The 18,352-nt window shown below is 58.8% G+C and overlaps 1 protein-coding gene across 1 annotated transcript in view; it reads left to right on the top strand.

Moving 5' to 3' along the window:
• Positions 1-6,808: 6,808 nt before the first annotated feature.
• LOC102933596 (NFX1-type zinc finger-containing protein 1) overlaps positions 6,809-18,352 on the top strand; it is a 36,447-nt gene continuing 24,903 nt past the window's right edge. The window contains exons 1-4 of the mRNA XM_043541899.1: positions 6,809-7,119; positions 12,411-13,805; positions 15,226-15,382; positions 15,798-15,923. Of these exons, the coding sequence (XP_043397834.1) occupies positions 12,429-13,805; positions 15,226-15,382; positions 15,798-15,923 (1,660 nt within the window). The 5' untranslated portion in view covers positions 6,809-7,119; positions 12,411-12,428. The remainder of the gene's footprint in view (positions 7,120-12,410; positions 13,806-15,225; positions 15,383-15,797; positions 15,924-18,352) is intronic.

Here is an 18,352-nt window from a genome sequence, read left to right as displayed (position 1 = left end):
TTATTTCACTGTTGTGGAGACGGCCCCTGTACCCTGGGGCCCTCCCTTAGACAAATTATAGACAGGACTAGAGCTGGACCAAGAGCCACAGACCATCCCATGGGAAGCTCCCTGCTCCATCCCTCTAGGGGCAGAGAAATCTGGGGAGCAACAAGTCTAGGTTGAGGTAAAGGCATTTGTCTGCCTCGAGGGCCCCCATGAGGGGGTGGGCTATTTTAATGAAGGAGAAATCTGGCCAAAGTCACTTAAACACTAACCCCAAAGTAACCCAAGCTGTTTATTTAAACAAACTTTTGTTATTAACACTGTGGTCCGTACATGGAAGAACAAACAGGAGCTTTCACTAGATACCTAGCACAGATTTGATTTTTTTTTTAAAAAAAAGCTACAGGCCCCCAGCAGGAGTTTGTGTTTTAATTGAGAAATATCAGATTGTACCTCTGTTTTTGCTGGAGGTCTCCTTTTAGGATACAGATGGATTGGGAGCTTTGTCAGCCATTACTTGAAGAGGGAAGAGCAATAAACAATTGGAACAAATATTTATTAGTTAAATAAGTTCATAGTTCAATATGCATTAATGCAAACCAGGGTTTTAAATGTTCTGAATAAAAAAGACTTACTCTGTAAGATGACAATCGCATGTCAAACCAACCCCCTGACACTGGTACTTGTATCCCATTTGAGGGTTGGCAGATGGTTCAAACAAAACAGGATGAATGAAGTTGGCAGGTACCAAACCTGAAAATGCTTTAAACTCACTTCCCATGTATTGTGTGCAGCTGTGTCTCTGTGATGTTGTTGACATGAACTGTGACTGTATAGATTATTGTTGCAACCAAGGTCTATGACAAGGTTATGATTATGCTATCTGTTTGCATGTATCATTTTTGTATTTAAAGTTATAAGTATTGACTCTGTACTGTCTGTATTTTAAACTTGTGCTATACAATTTGGTCCAAACTTGTGCTATGCAATCCCAGACAATGTGGCGTCAGCTCTGCCTAGCCTGCTTGATGGCCCATTGAGGACCATCAGCTACATAACTGACCCATTGAGAGAAGGCAGACACCCCTTGAGACTCAGCAAGGCAGGCAGGGACATGCCTGTGGACAGAACTCTGAGGTTTTTCCAGGCCATGTGCTGGGTGGCTTGTGATTGGAACAAAGGGAGCCCAGGCCACATGGCAAGAGACTATAAAAGGCAGCTGCATCATCTCCATTTTGTCTTCAGTCCTGCTTCTTACCTCTGGAGGACTTTGCTACAAACTGAAGCTCTGAACAAAGGACTGAATGACCCATCCCAGATGTGGATGTTCTCCAGAGACTTGATTTGAACCTGCAGTTTATTCTGTCACTGCTGCAAGCCTGAACCAAGAACTTGGCCATTGCTGTATGTAATTGATTCCATTTAACCAGTTTTAGCTCTCATCTATATTTCTTTCTTTTTATGAATAAACCTTTAGAGCTGTAGCTCATGAAAGCTTATGCTCAAATAAATTTGTTAGTCTCTAAGGTGCCACAAGTCCTTCTTTCCTTTAGATTTTAGATTCGAAAGGATTGGCAACAGCATGATTTGTGGGTAAGATCTGATTTGTATATTGACCTGGGTCTGGGGCTTGGTCCTTTGGGATCGAGGGAACCTTTGTTCTTTTACTGGGGTATTGGTTTTCACAACCATTTGCCCCCATAAGGAGTGGTGCTGGTGGTGATACTGGGAAACTGGAGTGTCTAAGGGAATTGCTTGTGTGACTTCTGGTTAGGCAGTGGGGTGAGACTGAAGTCCTCTCTGTTTGGCTGGTTTGGTTTGCCTTAACAGTAAAGGACACCCAGCCTTGGGCTGTGATTGCCCTGCTCTAAGCAATTTGTCCTGAACTGATACTCTCCGTTGGGTCCCGCCAGAGGCAGCATCGTTACACTCTCTACTTCCTTTCCACCTGGCTCTGAGTGGCTCAGAAGCACAGGAATCAGTGACAAATGTTACAGTGACAAATGTTAACCCAACGCTCCAAAGGCTTTCTTGTAAAAAGCATGATCCTTTCCCCTCCCCTTCCTCCAACCTCTTGAGTACTGCATGTATACGAAGATCACAACACATTTAATATTCAGCTGAAACCCCTCCTCCACCAAAAAGAAGTAGAATGAAGGGCTGCAGCAATCCCATACTCAGTCAAAAATTTGTATATGATAGCTAATAGCTAACCCGTTGAGCCCTGTCCACTGTATCCCTACAGTTCCCTAAAGTGGACATATTGCTAAGATCAAGTTAAAAATTACTTAGACAAGTTAGATGTCTGCAAGTCACCAGGGCCTGATGAAATACATCTGAGAATACTCAAGGATCTGACTGAGGAGATATCTGAGCCATTAGCAATTACCTTCAAAAAGTCCTGGAAGATGGGAGACGTTCCAGAAGACAGGAAAAGAGCAAATATGTGCCCATCTATAAAAAGGGGAATAAGGACAACCCAGGGAATTACAGACCAGTCAGCTTAATTTCTGTGCCCGGAAAGATAATGGAGCAAATAATTAAGCAATCAATGTGCGAACACCTAGAAGATAATAAGGTGATAAGAAACAGTCAGCGTGGATTTGTCAAGAACAAATGGTGTCAAACCAACCTGATAGCTTTCTGTGACAGGGTAACAAGCCTTGTGGATAGGGGGGAAGTGGTAGATGTGGTATATCTTGACTTTAGTAAAGCTTTTGTTACTGTCTCACACGACCTTTTAAAATCACTGTATGTATGTATTACAGGGATTACATAAAGAATGTAATCCCTGTAAACAAACTAGGGAAATGCAACCTAGATGGAGCTACTATAAGGTGGGTGCATAACTGGTTGGAAAACCGTTCCCAGAGAGGAGTTATCAGTGGTTCACAGTCATGCTGGAAGGGCATAACAAGTGGGCTCCTGCAGGGATCAGTTCTGGGTCCGGTTCTGTTCAATATCTTCATCAATGATTTAGATAATGGCATAGAGAGTACACTTATAAAGCTTGTGGATGATACCAAGCTGGGAGGGGTCGCAAGTGCTTTGGAGGACAGTATTAAAATTCAAAATATCTGGACAGACTGGAGAAATGGTCTCAAGTAAATAGGATGAAATTCAATAAGGACAAATGCAAAGTACTTCACTTAGGAAGGAACAATCAGTTGCACACATACAAGATGGGAAACGACTGCCTAGGAAGGAGCACTGTGGAAAGGGATCTGGCCGTCATATGGATCACAAGCTAAATATGAGTCAACAGTGTAACAATGTTGTAAAAAAAGCAAACATCATTCTGGTCTGTATTAGTAGGAGTGTTGTAAACAAGACACGAGAAGTAATTCTTCCACTCTACTCTGTGCTGATTAGGCCTCAACTGGAGTATTATGTCCAGTTCTGGGTGCCACATTTCAGGAAAGATGTGGACAAATTGAAGAGAGTCCAGAGAAAAGCAACAAAATTGACGAAAGGTCTAGAAAACATGAGCTATGAGGGAAGATTGAAAACACTGGGCTTGTTTAGTCTGGAGAAGAGAAGACAGAGGGGACATAACAGTTTTCAAGTACATAAAAGGTTGTTACGAGGAGGGAGAAAAATTGTTTTCCTTTAACCTCTGAGGATAGGACAAGAAGCAATAGGCTTAAAATTGCAGCAAGGGCAGTTTAGGTTGGACATTAGGAAAAACTTCCTATCTGTCAGGGTGGATAAGCCCTGGAATAAATTGCCCAGGGAGGTTGAGGAATCTCCATCCTTGGGGAAGTTTAAGAGCAGGTTGGACAAACCCCTGTCAGGGATGGGCTCGAGAATCCTTAGTCCTGCCACGAGTGCAGGGGACTGGACTAGACGACCTCTCGAGGCCCTGCCAGTCCTACACTTCCCTGATTCTATGATTCTACCCACACTGTGATCATAACATAGTGGAGGAGAGCTAGAAAGAGCCGTTGCATTCATATGGAGGAGAGGACAACTCCCTCCTTTGTGATAAATTTGTTAGGAAATTTGAAGAGTCTCTCCCTCTGGTGACAAATGTGTTTAACAGGCTCGCTATTGTTTCCCTCACCCAAATCACCGTTTTATATGACAGCCCCCAGGCCAAATATTCCAGCTAGTCAATTGCTTCTTGTTCCACTCTCCATTGGGAAAGGAAGTACATCCGCGCTAACCCAGGGATATGGTACACACTAGGAGATATGTCTGGCTGCTTCCCCAAATATACACGACATACCAGTACGTCTACTGATGATCACAAAGTGCGGGGCACCAGGTCTCTCAGTTTCGATTCCTGACTTGCTCTCTCAGTTTCAATTCAATGACTCGTAGTGTGGCCCTGCCACGTCGACAGAGACAACCCTGCACAGTTGGTTGTTACACTAAGAGGTGTACAACTGACAGACAGGAACAAAGAAGTGTCTGTTTTTCTTTTTCAGTTTGTTTTATGCGTTGGACTGTACTTTGTGTCACAGTGGTGTCAGTGTCTACCGCACCTGTACATTCATTTCTACCTTGCTGGGGAGACCATTATGGATATAAGAACAGCCATATTGGGTCAGACCAAAGGTCCAGCCAGCCCAGTATCTTGTCTACTGACAGTGGCCAATGCCAGGTGCCCCAGAGGGAGTGAACCTAACAGGTAATGATCAGTGAGTTCTCTCCTGCCATCCATCTCCACCCTCTGACAAACAGAGGCTAGGGACACCATTCCTTCCCCATCCTGGCTAATAGCCATTCATGGACTTAACTTCCATGAATTTATCCAGTTCTCTTTTAAACCCTGTTATAGTCCTAGCCTTCACAACCTCCTCAGGCAAGGAGTCCCACAGGTTGACTGTGTGCTGAGTGAAGAAGAACTTCCTTTTATTTCTTTTAAACCTGCTGCCCATTAATTTCACTTGGTGGCCCCTAGTTCTTGTGTTATGGGGACAAGTAAATAACTTTTCCCTATTCACTTTCTCCACACCACTCATGATTTTATAGACCTCTATCATGTCCTCCCTTAGTCATCTCTTTTCCAACAAAGCAGAAATACCCTTGCAGAAGATGTGAAAAAATCTTAACAAATTCCAAACATTCTGCTCTGTCAAAAACTGGAATGATTTTCTTTTAAAAGACTAGAAATGTACAGTATCACTGCTTCAGTAATCCCATCTGTAAAATGGGCTTCTCAGCTACAGGAGGGGTGGAAAATTGTAGTGTCTGTAAAGCACTCTGAGCTATGGAGCAAAACTGAGCTGATTCCCTGACTTCCCCGGAAAGTGGACACCAGTCCAGCACTACACGTGATCGCTCACCGAGCAGCCCGCTCAGCAAGTGGGAACAGAATCTCCACAAAAAGCCCCGATCAAGCGCAAACAATAACAAGTCCACCCCCTCCACAGCCCTCAGTGCCGTTATGAACTGGGGAGAGCCACCGGGGGTTCGGGAAAGGGCACTGCAAGCCAATGAGGCTGTAATGTATTTTTGAATAGTCATCTACAGATAGTCAGCAGCAATGGCCAGCTGTGGGAAGAAAGGCGTCTCTTGCGCTAAGATACTGAACACTTAAGGCCAAATGTGGCTGTGAGACACGTGTCTGCAACTCCCAACAGAACGAGCTGGGGAAGAATTTGGCTCTTAGTGCCAGGAAGGAAATCTCAGAGCCAGCCCTGGGGCTCGCGGAAGCACAAGATGGCCGTATTGCAGGGGAAGGCGGGGTTCACGGAGATCCCCAGGGTCCCCAGGGTCCCCCAGGCCTGCTCCCGGGCAGCACAGAGCAGTGAGCTGTGCAGCATGCACAGGTCTGGGGCCACGGGCCACAGGGTCCCCACAAAAAGAAAAGGAGGACTTGTGGCACCTTAGAGACTAACCAATTTATATGAGCATAAGCTTTCGTGAGCTACAGCTCACTTCATCAGTTGCATACTGTGGAACGCTTATCCTCAAATAAATTGGTTAGTCTCTAAGGTGCCACAAGTCCTCCTTTTCTTTTTGCGAATACAGACTAACACGGCTGTTACTCTGAAACCTGAAGGGTTCCCACAGGGAGTCCAAGCCAGGGCTCCTCTGCTGGTCGCAAGGCCATGGAAAGGAGAGAGGGGAGCGGAACAGTGAGGGGCCCGGTCGCCCCCACATGCACCCGCAGAACCCGTTCCCCACCCGCTCTCCTCGGCATTCACTGGTCGAGGGCCTCGAGCCAGGCCGTTCGGCCTGGGACACAGACACGGGGCCCCCCAGGGGGAAGAGGCAGCGACTCAGGCCCTGCACCGGGAAGCTGGTGGACAGCCCAGCACCCTCGGGAGAGACCCGGACACAGCATGGCCCCTCGCCCCCGCCAACCGGACCCGGCATCCACGTATGCCGGACCACCGCCCCCAGGGCTTGCAGGCCCAGGGTTTGAATTACAGCGAGTTCTATTTTGTTCATGGATTTAAATCTAAGCAGCCCCAATGCAGCCGACTATGAGCAAACTAGTCCCAAATACCACATCCTGCGACGCCGGCTCAGGAAATACCGCAGGGGGCATCGCGGACTTGGCAACACGTCCGCTCAAGCGCCTGGTGCCACCAGCTTCCTCAGCCCGACGGGAGGCCAGGGCTGGGCCCACGAGGGAGCCAGGCCCAAATCATCAGTGCCTACAAAATAAAATGCTCCCGACATGGGTCAGCAAATGGTCCCCACCCCGCCCGTGTCGCTCACCCCCCCGCTCCAGGCCCCTGCCCCTCGCCAGGCCATCGTCTTTGGTTCCTGACCAGTCCGCACCAGCTCCTCCCAGCTGGGCATGGGGGGACCGGCTGGCCTGGCGCTGACGCCCAACCCAGCAAGGCTAGACCCTCGCTCACGCCGCCAAGCCCAGGACCGGATGGTGACCTGTATTAGGACCCAGAGGGCACCAGGGCAGGAAATATAAGTTTCTATTTCTCTGCTCAGACACTTAAGTCGCTGGGCAGAGCAGCCAGAGACAGCACCTGGGCGGGACCCAGGGCTTCGAATGGTCCCTTAGTACAAGGGACCCTGCCCGGCTCGGCACCGGACCCGGCTGCCCACAGCCTCAGCGCCCTGGACAGGACCCCGCCCGGCTCGGCGCCGGACCCGGCTGCCCACAGCTCAGCACCAGGGGAGGTAGCAGAGGCAGGGGCAGGGTGAGAACCGTGCCAGGTGAGCAGAGGGGTGCTAAGCTCGAGGGCTCAGGCTGCTAACGGGACTGACCCTCCCTCCCGGAGACCCAACGGGGCAGGGGGACAGAGTGGAAAATGTGGCTGTAAAAGCACAGAAATTGGCAGGGGGGCTCAGGCACAGATGCTGGCAGGTGCACTGGGGTGGGAGGTGGGCAGACGGCACAAGCTGCGGGGTGGGGGGGGGTGGATAAGGGCAGGTGACACTGGGGGCTGGGAGAGGGTGGATGCAGACAGGTGGCCCTGGGGGCTGGGGAATCAGGGATGGAGGCAGACAGGTGGCATCGGGGGCTGGGGAATGGAGGCGGGTGGGTGGTCCCGGGGGCTGGGGAATTGGGGACAGAAGCGGGTGGGTGGCCCATGTGGCTGGTGCCTCGGGGATGGAGGCAGGTGGGTGGCCCCGGGAACTGGGGAATCGGGAACGGAGGCGGGTGGGTGACCCCCAGGGGCTGGGGAATCGGGGATGGAGGTGGGTGGATGGCCCTTGTGGCTGGTGGCTCAGGGACGGAGGCGGGTGGGTGGCCCCGGGGGCTGGGGAATCAGGGATGGAGGCGGGTGGGTGGCCCCGGGGGCTGGTGGCTCGGGGACGGAGGCGGGTGGGTGGCCCCCAGGGGCTGGGGAATCGGGGATGGAGGTGGGGGGGTGGCCCTGGGGGCTGGTGCCTCAGGGACAGAGGCGGATGGGTGGCCCCCAGGGGCTGGGAATTGGGGACGGAGGCGGGGGGGTGGCCCCGGGGGCTGGGGAATTGGGGATGGAGGCGGGTGGGTGGCCCCAGGGGCTGGGAATCGGGGACTGAGGCAAGTGGGTAGACCCTGGGGGCTGGTGGCTTGGGGACAGAGGCGGGTGGGTGGCCCCGGGGGCTGGGGAATCAAGGACGGAGGCGGGAGGGTGGCCCCGGGGGCTGGGGAATCGGGGACGGAGGCGGGGGGGTGGCCCTGGGGGCTGGTGCCTCAGGGACAGAGGCGGATGGGTGGCCCCCAGGGGCTGGGAATTGGGGATGGAGGCGGGGGGGTGGCCCCGGGGGCTGGTGGCTCGGGGACGGAGATGGGTGGGTGGCCCCGGGGGCTGGGGAATTGGGGACGGAGGCGGGTGGGTGGCCCCGGGGGCTGGGAATCGGGGACTGAGGCAAGTGAGTGGACCCTGGGGGCTGGTGGCTTGGGGACAGAGGCGGGTGGGTGGCCCCAGGGGCTGGGGAATCAAGGACGGAGGCGGGGGGGTGGCCCCAGGGGCTGGTGCCTCAGGGACAGAGGTGGATGGGTGGCCCCCAGGGGCTGGGAATTGGGGACGGAGGCGGGGGGGTGGCCCCGGGGGCTGGTGGCTCGGGGACGGAGGCGGGTGGGTGGCCCCGGGGGCTGGGGAATCGGGGATGGAGGCAGGCAGGATGCATCGGGGCAGTTGAGGGCAGGGGGAGCTGGGAGCAAGGGGCTCAGGGGCAGATGTGGGGTGGTCCTCCTGACCCCAGTACCGTGTGGCTCCCTGGAGTGTTTGCTAGGGATGGGCACATGCCCCCTCGAGCCTGGCCCCTGGCAGGGAAACGCTACCCGGGCGGGATCTCATGCCAGCCTGTGGGCACCTGGGCACCGGTACCGCCATGCCAGGCTGTGCGGGTCTGACACAACCCAGCCCGGCCTGCACAGGCAGCAGCTGGACCTAGCGGGGTTTTCTCAGCCTCGGCAGCCAGGACTCAGGGAGCCCTGCTGGGATTGGGGGGTTCAGGGGCCATGCACCTGTGGGGGGGTCTGGTCCCCCCAGCCCAGAATCAGGGTTTCGTGGGCTCCTCCTCTCGCTGGTCTCAGACTCCGGCTGCTGCTTCCCTCAGTACCTCCAAGATCCAGCCCTTTCCATCCCGCCAGCCCCCCGCCTTGCAGCCCCCAGAGGCTGCTGCCCCACACAGAGCTTCCCTGCAGCTGACCTGGCCCGATCACCCCCATCTGTGCTATCCCAGCCCCTCCACTGCCCCCCGCCCCTCCCCTGCCCCCCACAGCTCTGCCCCCCACCCCATTGCTCACCCACTGGCGCCATCTGACACCAGTTTCGGTCAGTCAGGTCCCCGTACGGCTGAGCTGTCTCCACCGCAGGCCCCCCCCCGGTCCCAGCGCCCCTTTCTGCCCCCGCACAAACACTGCATTAGCCGAACCTCCCTGTGCCAGGCTGCTGCCAAAGTCCTCCTGCGCCTGCTTCCATGCAGGCCACCCCCCACGCCCGTCTGTCTCTCTGCCCTGGCAGCCCCCCCCCCCAACGCCCGTCTGTCTGTCTGCCCTGGCAGCCACCCCCCCGACGCCCATCTGTCTGTCTGCCCTGGCAGCCATCCCCCACGCCCATCTGTCTGTCTGCCCTGGCAGCCCCCCCCACGCCCGTCTGTCTGTCTCTCTGCCCTGGCAGCCACCCCCCCCCCGACGCCCGTCTGTCTGTCTGTCCTGGCAGCCACCCCCCACGCCCATCTGTCTGTCTGCCCTGGCAGCCCCCCCCCCACGCCCGTCTGTCTGTCTGCCCTGGCAGCCGCCCCACCAACACCCATCTGTCTGTCTGCCCTGGCAGCCCCCCCCCCATGCCCGTCTGTCTGTGTCTCTGCCCTGGCAGCCAACCCCCCCGACGCCCATCTGTCTGTCTGCCCTGGCAGCTGCACCCCCAATGCCCATCTTTCTGTCTGCCCTGGCAGCCACCCCCCCCCCCACGCCTGTCTGTCTATCTGCTCTGGCAGCTGCCCCACCAACACCCATCTGTCTGTCTGTCTGTCTGCCCTGGCAGCCACCCCCCCTGACGCCCATCTGTCTGTCTGCCCTAGCCGCCCCCCCCCAACGCCTGTCTGTCTGTCTGTCTGCCCTGGCAGGCCCCTCCCCCCACGCCTGTCTGTCTGTCTCTCTGCCCTGGCAGTCCCCCTCAACGCCCGTCTGCCTGCCCTGGCAGCTGCACCCCCAATGCCCGTCTGCCTGTCTGCCCTGGCAGCTCCCGTCCCCTGTCTGTTTGTCTGCCTGGGAACTGCCCCCCGCCCTTGATCGGAGAAGACCTGGCAGAGCGTGGGGGCCACCTAGGCAGGGTCACCGCGACTGGGGCCAGTGTCTGCCCCACTGCAGCCAGGGGAGGGAGGAGCTGGAGCTGGGCCTTTGCTGGTTTCACTCACCCAGAGGCTGAAATAAACAGGCCCCCCACCCCCCACCCCCCACCCCCCACGGACCTCCCACAAGGGACGTGCTGCTGCCATGCAGCCCCCCCCCCCGATTCAGCACAACCTCACACAGTGCTGTCATCCAGCCAGTCCCACTCCCCCCCCACAGAGACACACACATCCACACGTACGCAGGCGGAAACACACCCACGTGCACATGCAGACACACAGACATCCAGACACACCCACACGCAGACACACACCCATGTGCACACACAGACACACGTACGCAGGCAGAAACACACCCACACACAGACACACACACACAGACACACCCACACGCAGACACACATGTACAGGCAGACGCATGTGCACGCAGACACACCCACACACAGATGCACACGTATAAGCACAGGCTCACGTGTGGCAGACGCGCACACACACACACACACACGTACACACTCCTGGGAGTGTCACTAAGCTCCCTGCAGGAAAAGATTTGGGGAGGTTTCGCTCGCCGCTGATGCCTGCCAACCCTTCCAGCCTAGAGCGGGCACAGGGGTGCTGGGTGCTGAGACACCTGCCTGGCCCCAGGAGACCCCGGGGTAACAGCTGCCCAGACACCTCTCCTCCCCTGCACCCATCTCCCCGACAGCGGAGGCTGGTGCAGAACTTGGCTCCGCCTTAGCTTGGCCCCGGATCCAGCCCCCTAAGCACTGCACTGGGGCCCGTATGGGGCGGGCAGCTCCCCTGCAGCGCCAGGCGGCAGGATGTGGCCTGCACATCCGCTGCCTAGTTTGGCTGTGACACTTGCAGGGGTGTTGGCCCGAGTTCAAGAACCGAGTTCCCAGGAGTCTGATCAATTCACCCAGCAGCCCCCAGGGTGTCCCCGAAGCCTGGGAACCCAGGTGTTGCTCCCCTGGCTCCGGCCTTGAACTGGACCAGCTCTCGGGTGCCCTGACAGGCAGCCAGACAGGGAATCAGCAAACGGGGGATGGCGGGAGGCCCAAAAACTGCAGCCCCCAGGAGAAGTAGAGCGGTGGGTCCCTGGACACTGGAGCTGTCTGAGCAAGAGGGGCTGGGAGCACACACAGGCCGGGGCACACAGGCCGGGGCAGCCAGGCTGGCACCCATGCAGGTTGGGGTGTGCACACAGGCTGGCACGCGCACAGATCTGGGGCACGCACGCGGGCTGACTCAAACCAGTGTGCTCGGGCCCGGCGCTCGGGGCGTGACGGGTGGGCGCGCTGAGGGGAGACCAGGCCAGTCTGATCTGGAATCCTGCCAGGGTGCAGAGCTGGCGCCACCTCCAGCTGGGGGCTGTGCAGCACCCCAGGGTGGGAGGGGCCTGCGCTGGAGAGGGGCCATACATCTGTCTGAGCGGCACGTAGGGCCTTGTTTGGCCGCACTCAGGATCCCCGCAGAGCGCAGCCGGAAGCCAGGCCCCCATCGGCCATTAACCAGCATGCCACTGGGCGCTCCCCCCATGTCCCACGGGCAGGTCTCTCCCAGGGCGATGCAGGCGGGGCCCAGAGACGTGCCCGGAGATGCTGAGGGCAGGCCCTGACTCACCAAGCAGCCGACAAGCTCCTGCCTTTGCTGGTGTCACATCAGTCCCTTGGGCCGGCTCCTGCCCGCTGTGCCAGGCGCCAAAGAGCTCCCAGGAGCTGTCTGGCGGAAATCTCCCCCCGCCCCTCCCGGCTGAGCCACCCCCGGGCACAGGTGGAAGGTGCTTGTGGAGCCCTCGGGCAGAAAGGCAATATTAGCACTAGGTCTCCCAGCCGGGAGACTCCCCGGGGCAGCGCTGGTCCGGCCCCCGGCAGCCAGCGACGGGCAGAGGTAGGTGGGCTCATCTCTCGTTTCCCCATCCCGCACAGCGTCCGCCTTCCGTGCAGGTCCTCGCTCACCGCACCTCGCGGCCTTTGCTCCTGTGTCCGGGACGACCCTCATGCCCTGTCCCTTTGGGGCGGTTCTCTGATCTCAGCAGGGTTTGCAGCTCCCCCAGTTTGGAGTCATGGGGCAAAGTCATTAGCGTGGTGTTAACGAGGAGGCTCGATGCGTCCAGTTCCGTTCTCTGGAGCTGGGTGCGGCGGCCCCCATGACTCTGCCCAGGCAGGGTGGGGTTGGGGGTTTGTTCTGCAGCGTCGACTCCTCTTGTCTCTGAGCAGCTCCTGCCCTGCGGAGACATGTCTGGCCAGAAGAGGAGGTGGCAGGACTGGCCTGACAGCGCCTGGGAGCCAGGGCCACCGAAAGTGGCCCGGCTCTCCCCGGAGCCAGGGCCCAGCTGGAGAACAGATCCTTGCGCCATCCTCACTGACTTGGAAAAGCTCTGCAACCAGAAACCCCAGCAACTCCTGCCCTTCCTGCTGGAGCACGACTACCAGCTGGAGCAGCTCGGGGAGAGCCCAGGCCTGAGCCCTGCCAGGGTGTATACGCTGCTGCGGGCCCTGAAGCTGGCGATGGAGAGCGCTGGCGAGCCGGAGCAGGTCCAGCAGGTCCTGGCCCTGGTGCTGAGACCAGCTTTCGTGCTCAGGAGCCTGCTGGGCTTCATTGCCGAGCTGGAGAGCTTCCAGCACCAGGACGGGCAGATCTCCCAGGAGGTGATGGAGGACACGGTGGCGGCCCTGCACCATCTGCTGACGGCGTCCCCCAAGCAGACGAAGACCCTCCTCTGCTACCCTGTGGACCTTCTCTTCGCCACGGTCCAGAGACTGCAGAGCCGTGGCTTCGAGTTCACATGGATCATCCAGAAACGGCTTCACGACACCAAGAGCCTGGTGGACGCGACCTTCCCGCGGAGCAGTGTGCCCCTCGCCTCGCCAGCCTGGCGGGAGGATTTCCACACGATCCCCGTCTTCCCAACCCCGGAGGAGATATTCGTCGACCCTGGGCAGAAGCTGAAGCGCAACCTCCCCGTGGGGAAGTTCGCGAGCGACGCGGCCTACCTGGACACGCACTTCCGCCTGCTGCGGGAGGATTTCATCCGGCCCCTGAGGGCCGGGATCTCGGCTCACTTCTCCCTGCGGAACGTGTTCGGGGGCGCTGGGAAGCAGAGGGGGGCGCTGCGGGTCTACAGGAACGTGCAGCTGGTGAAGGTGGGCACCTCCCCGGCTGGTGCCATGTACATGGCCCGGTTCCAGGCCCCGCAGGGCTCCGCCCACGCCTCCTCCAAACGGCTGCTGAGCGGCTCCCTGACCTGCCTCATCTCCAGGGACTGTGGCCAGGTGTTGTTTGGGACCGTGGTGGGGGGCAACAGGCCTGAGCTCCTGAAGGGGGCCGTGTGGCTGGCCATTAAGGCAAACCACAGCGACCTCCTGCGGCAGCACCTGGGGAAAACCAGCTTCATCATGGTGGAGTCGCCGGCCTTCTTCGAGTCCTACCGGCACGTGCTGGAGGGGCTGCAGGAGATGGACCCCGCCCAGGTGCCGTTCCAGAGCTACGTCGTGCAGTGCCGCACCCCCGTCGCGCCACCCGCGCACTTCGGAGATGCCGTCACCTTCGACCTCTCTGTTCTGCGTCCCACTGGGCGAGCCGACAAAGAGACCCGGGGGGACACAGCTGAGGTAGGTCTGGGGTAGCAGGGAGGGGCAGGAAGGAGGAAAGCTGGGCCAGGGGTTAGGGCACTGGCTTAGGACATGGGGGGGTCAATTCGCTGCACCAGTATGGACTTCCTGAGTGACCTTGGGCAGTCTCTCTGGGCCTCAGTTTCCCATCTGGAACGTGGGGTAACTGCCCTGCCGAGGGCATGAGGATAAACACATTGAGCAGCTTTGAGCCCTGCTGCGGGAATGCCGGCAAGGAGACGCAGGCCTGGTCACCGGGAGGTCGCGCAGTCCCCGGGGTTTAAAGAGCCAGGCAGCGGGGCCCAGACTCTCTGAGGCGGTGAGGGGCAGCGCCGGCGGCTGTGGGGAGAGGCACTGCCGTTCGGCTCAGATGATGAGGTCACAGCAGTGACTCCTTAGTTCAGTGACTCGCTTTCCAGGCTAGTTTTGACCCCCGATTCCTCCCAGCTCAGCAGACATGACAAATGGGAAAACCTGGCTGCAGCTGCCTGCCCCCCCGCTGCCTCGGGGCCTCGCCCACGACACCCGGCGGGCGCCAGCTGCCCGCTTCCGCCCCGCCTCCCGGCGCCCTCCTGCCGAGCCCAGGCAGACGCACGGCGCTGGGGGAATGCAGCGCGAGGGACCAGCCCCCGCAGTGCGTGCCTAGCGTCTGGGATGGGACCGCGCCCGTGGCGGCTAGCTCCTTGTGCCGTGGCGGGGGCTGTGCTCTCGTTTTAGCACACGAGCTTGATCAGAGCTAGCGTGGGCATGTCCCCCCCCGAGCTGGCAATCGCCCCCAGCTCGACATGCAGACCCACCCTGTTATTCCTTCCGCCGGGCTGCCCAGCGTGGGCCCGGCGCTCAGAGTCTGACCACTAGACTGCGCCGGACGCCCGAGCCCGACGTTGCCGGCGGTCGCTGTCCCAACCACTCCCTCATACCGATCTGACCCAGAGTCCCCCTTCCCCACGGAGCGCTGCCAGAGCCCCTCTCCCCCCCACCTTCGCTCTGCTCTGCCATGCCCCGGCTGGCCCGTGGTCCTGCCCCCCGCCCCGCCCCAGAGGCTGGGTGTAGTCACAGGACCCTCTGTCACAAGCCTTCAGGCGGGCTGAGGCCTCCCTCCCTTTCAAAGGGCCGGCCACCCTGTGACAGTCCACAACCCCCTCCTTTCTGACCCCCCATCAATACCCTGCCTCGCTCTCCCCGGCGCCTGCCACCCATTCTGCCCCTCGCTCAGAACCGGCAGGGGCATGTGCACCTGAACCAGAATTACGCCCCCCCGGTCAGTGTAGATGCTCAGAAACACCTGCACATGTCGGAGTCCTTCCAGGAGAGGGCTGCAGCGCATGCGTCTCTCTCCACACCTGTGCGGCCGGCAGGTTGAGCACCATGGAGGGCTCCTCGAAGGCGGCTGAGAACATGCCTGGCTCTTGGCTTTCAGGGGCACGTGACCGCGGTGGACCTGACGGCCGTGAGACCCTGCGACTCCTATATCTGGTCTCCAGAGACATTTCCTCACTTAGATGAGTCTCAGATCTTGGCCATTCGAATGGCCCTGAGCAGGGAATTTGTGCTGATTCAGGGCCCACCTGGGACAGGTATGTGCTCTGCTTCCCCGCCCACCACTGCAATGGCTCTGGGCTGCCCTGCGGCTTCAGTGACTCCTGCTCCTCACCCTGCCTGCCAGGGCTGCACGATGGCCAGTGAACCTGACCCCGGGGTGGGTTTTATCCTCCCTGGCCCAGCCGCAGGAGGGGCTGAGCCCATCCTTGGGCCCCGTGCTCCGATTCTGAGGAGCCCACCCCACTCCATCCCTTAATGGGGCTTGCGCGCAAAGGAGAAGCTCTAGCCCTGGCATTGCTGGAGATGCTGCCTTTGTGGTGTTAACAGCAGCCCCGAGAGCATCTTCGCTGGGGCCTCCCGCTGTGGCAGCAGGGCCTGTGATCTGGTCAGTGTGACTGAACTGTTCCCGGGCCCCTGCCCCACCAGTGACCACAGGCCATTTCCTTCCAGGCAAAACCTTCATTGGGCTCCAGATCGTGGAGATCCTGTTGAGGAATCAGTCTCAGTGGTGGGGGGACCAGAGACCCTTCCTGGTCGTCTGCTACACAAACCATGCTCTGGATCAATTTATGGAAGGTACCTATGACTACCAGGCTCTTGGCATTTGCCCCCAGTCCCTGGGCTTCCAGGTGTCCCAGCATCCCCGGGCGATGCTCTGGAACTGCTCCCTACGAAGCCAGGCAGGACTCTGTTGAGGTCTCCTCTCTGGGAGCAGCCTGTCTCCAGGGCAAACAGCTCACACAGCTTCCACCTTCCTGGGTCTGACCTCGGAGCATTCAGCATCCTCTGCCCCTCCGTGCGCTTCCCACAGCCAGTCCGCCCAGGTGGGGTCCTGGGGAAGCCAGAGGGTCCTGCCCCCCAACTTCGCAGTCAGACGTGACTCTCAGCCAGCCAGGAAAACAGAGGGTTTATTAGACAACAGGAACATGGTCTAACACAGAGCTTGTAGGTACAGAGAACAGGACCCCTCAGCCGGGTCCATTTTGGGGGGCAGTGAGCCAGACGACCATGTCTGCACTTCACTCCATGTCCCCAGCCAGCCCAAAACTGAAACTCTCTCCAGCCCCCTTCCTCTGGGCTTTGTCCCTGTCCCAGGCCAGGAGGTCACCTGATTCCTTTGTTCTCCAACCCCTTAGCTCTCACCTTGCAGGGGGAAGGGACCAGGCCATCAGTTGCCAGGAGACAGAGTGTCGGCCATTTATGTATCCTGGCCCTTTGCTCTGCAACAATTACACCCCCTTATCCCACCCCCTAGAGACTTAAGAAATGCAGGCACCCCTACAGTATTCAGAGGACACATTAAGAACAGCTCCACTTTGTCACATCTCTCCCCCGTTTGAGACCGAACTGAGCGGGGTCACTTTAGCTGGTGACCTGGGGAAGTTTGAACCCACCAACGTTCCCATGGATGTCCCAGCATCTCTCCTGTTCCTTGGCGGGAGTTACACCAGGCCCTTCCAGTTTTACACTCTTCCTGTTTCACGCCCTCCCTTAGGTCGGGTGTGCTCGATGGCACTTGCAGGCCACATGTGGGAAGGCTTATGCGGCCTGTGCCCTTTTGCCACCCAAATACCCCTGGGGTTCAAACTGAGATCGGGTTTTCTCCCAGCGCTCCAGTCTGGAGGGCTGCAATTCGGGCTCTCTTGGTTAAGAGCCCCCATCTTGACCTTGGCCAGCTCTGGGCTTGGGCAGCCGCTCCCCACCTTGTGGCCCAGGTATGACACCTCTGCCATCCCCACCTTACACCTTCCAGCTTTTACTGTCAGTCCGGCCTGCTTCAGGCGACCCAGCCCCCTCTCCACCTGGGACACATGTTCCTCCCAGGTCTGGCTAGAGACACAGGTATCATCAACGTACACCAGGGCCAAGTTTTCCACCCCCCCAGCTTGTCTAGAATCTCACCAGGCCTAGGCCTGGGTTAGGCATCAGACACGGTGATGGCTTTAAGCTTTCGATAGTCCCCACAGAACCAGAGCGACCCGTCTTCCTTGGGGACCAGCCTCACGGGTGAGGCTTGTGGGCTGTTGAATGGCTGGATCACCTCTAAAGCCAGCATGTCCTTGACCTCTCTGCAGGCTCTGGGCTGTTTTCCCAGTGACTCTGAACGGGGGACACCTGATGGGAGGACTGGCTCCCACCTTAGGGAAGAGATCCCCCCGGGGGTCTCCCCCCTTCACCTCCCAACCGTCCCTTACCAGGTCCAGGGGTCCCCTCACTCTCCTCCCGCACGGCAGCTCAAAGGGAAGAACCCAGTGGATTCCTGGGGCACGTCCCCGTACCACGGGTGGGGCAGGTGCTTGTCCCCATCCTGCGGATGCTGATTCATAAAAGTCCTCAGCACCATCCCCAGGGCCCCACAGACTCTCTCCACCAGCCCGTGGGACGGAGGGTCACCTGCAGAGGCCCAGGTGGGCCAGACCTCACCTTTCTCCCACCAGCCCTGGAGCTGGGCTGACAGGACATTGGACCCCTGGTCTGTAAGGACCCCGCTGGGGACCCCCCTCTGCTGAAGATGGTCAGCAGCACGTCTGCCCTGGTGTCTGCCTCGGTGGAGGACAGAGCCCCCGCCCCTGGGTAGCGGGTGGCGAGATCCATCACCCCCAGGACGTATTTCTTCCCCGACCGGGTCGCCTTGCTGAGGGGCCCCACTATGTCCATAGCCCCCTTCTGGAAAGGTTCCTCTGTGATGGGCAGGGGTCTCAAGGGAGCTTCACCCTTGTCCCGGCCTTCCCCACCCTCTGGCCGGGGTCGCAGGACCTGCCATGCCGCTGGGCCACGTCCCAGACTCCGGGCCAGTCACGGTTCTGCAGCAGCCGCTGCCTGGGGCCTGGATCCCCTGGTGTCCCGAGAGAGGGACATCGTGGGCCAGGTACGACAGCCGGTGGCGACACTTCTGGGGCACCCCCAGTGGCCTCCTGATCCCCCACAGTTCTACTGCCCCAGGGGAGCCCCTTCCCGGTACAGGAACCCCTTCTCCCACAGGGATCTGTCCCTGCAGCCTTCCA

This window comes from Chelonia mydas, chromosome 2, assembly GCF_015237465.2.
Source record: "Chelonia mydas isolate rCheMyd1 chromosome 2, rCheMyd1.pri.v2, whole genome shotgun sequence".
NCBI classification, from domain to species: domain Eukaryota; kingdom Metazoa; phylum Chordata; order Testudines; family Cheloniidae; genus Chelonia; species Chelonia mydas.
Note: the sequence above shows the minus strand (reverse complement) of the source record. Positions and strands in the feature narration are given on the sequence as shown.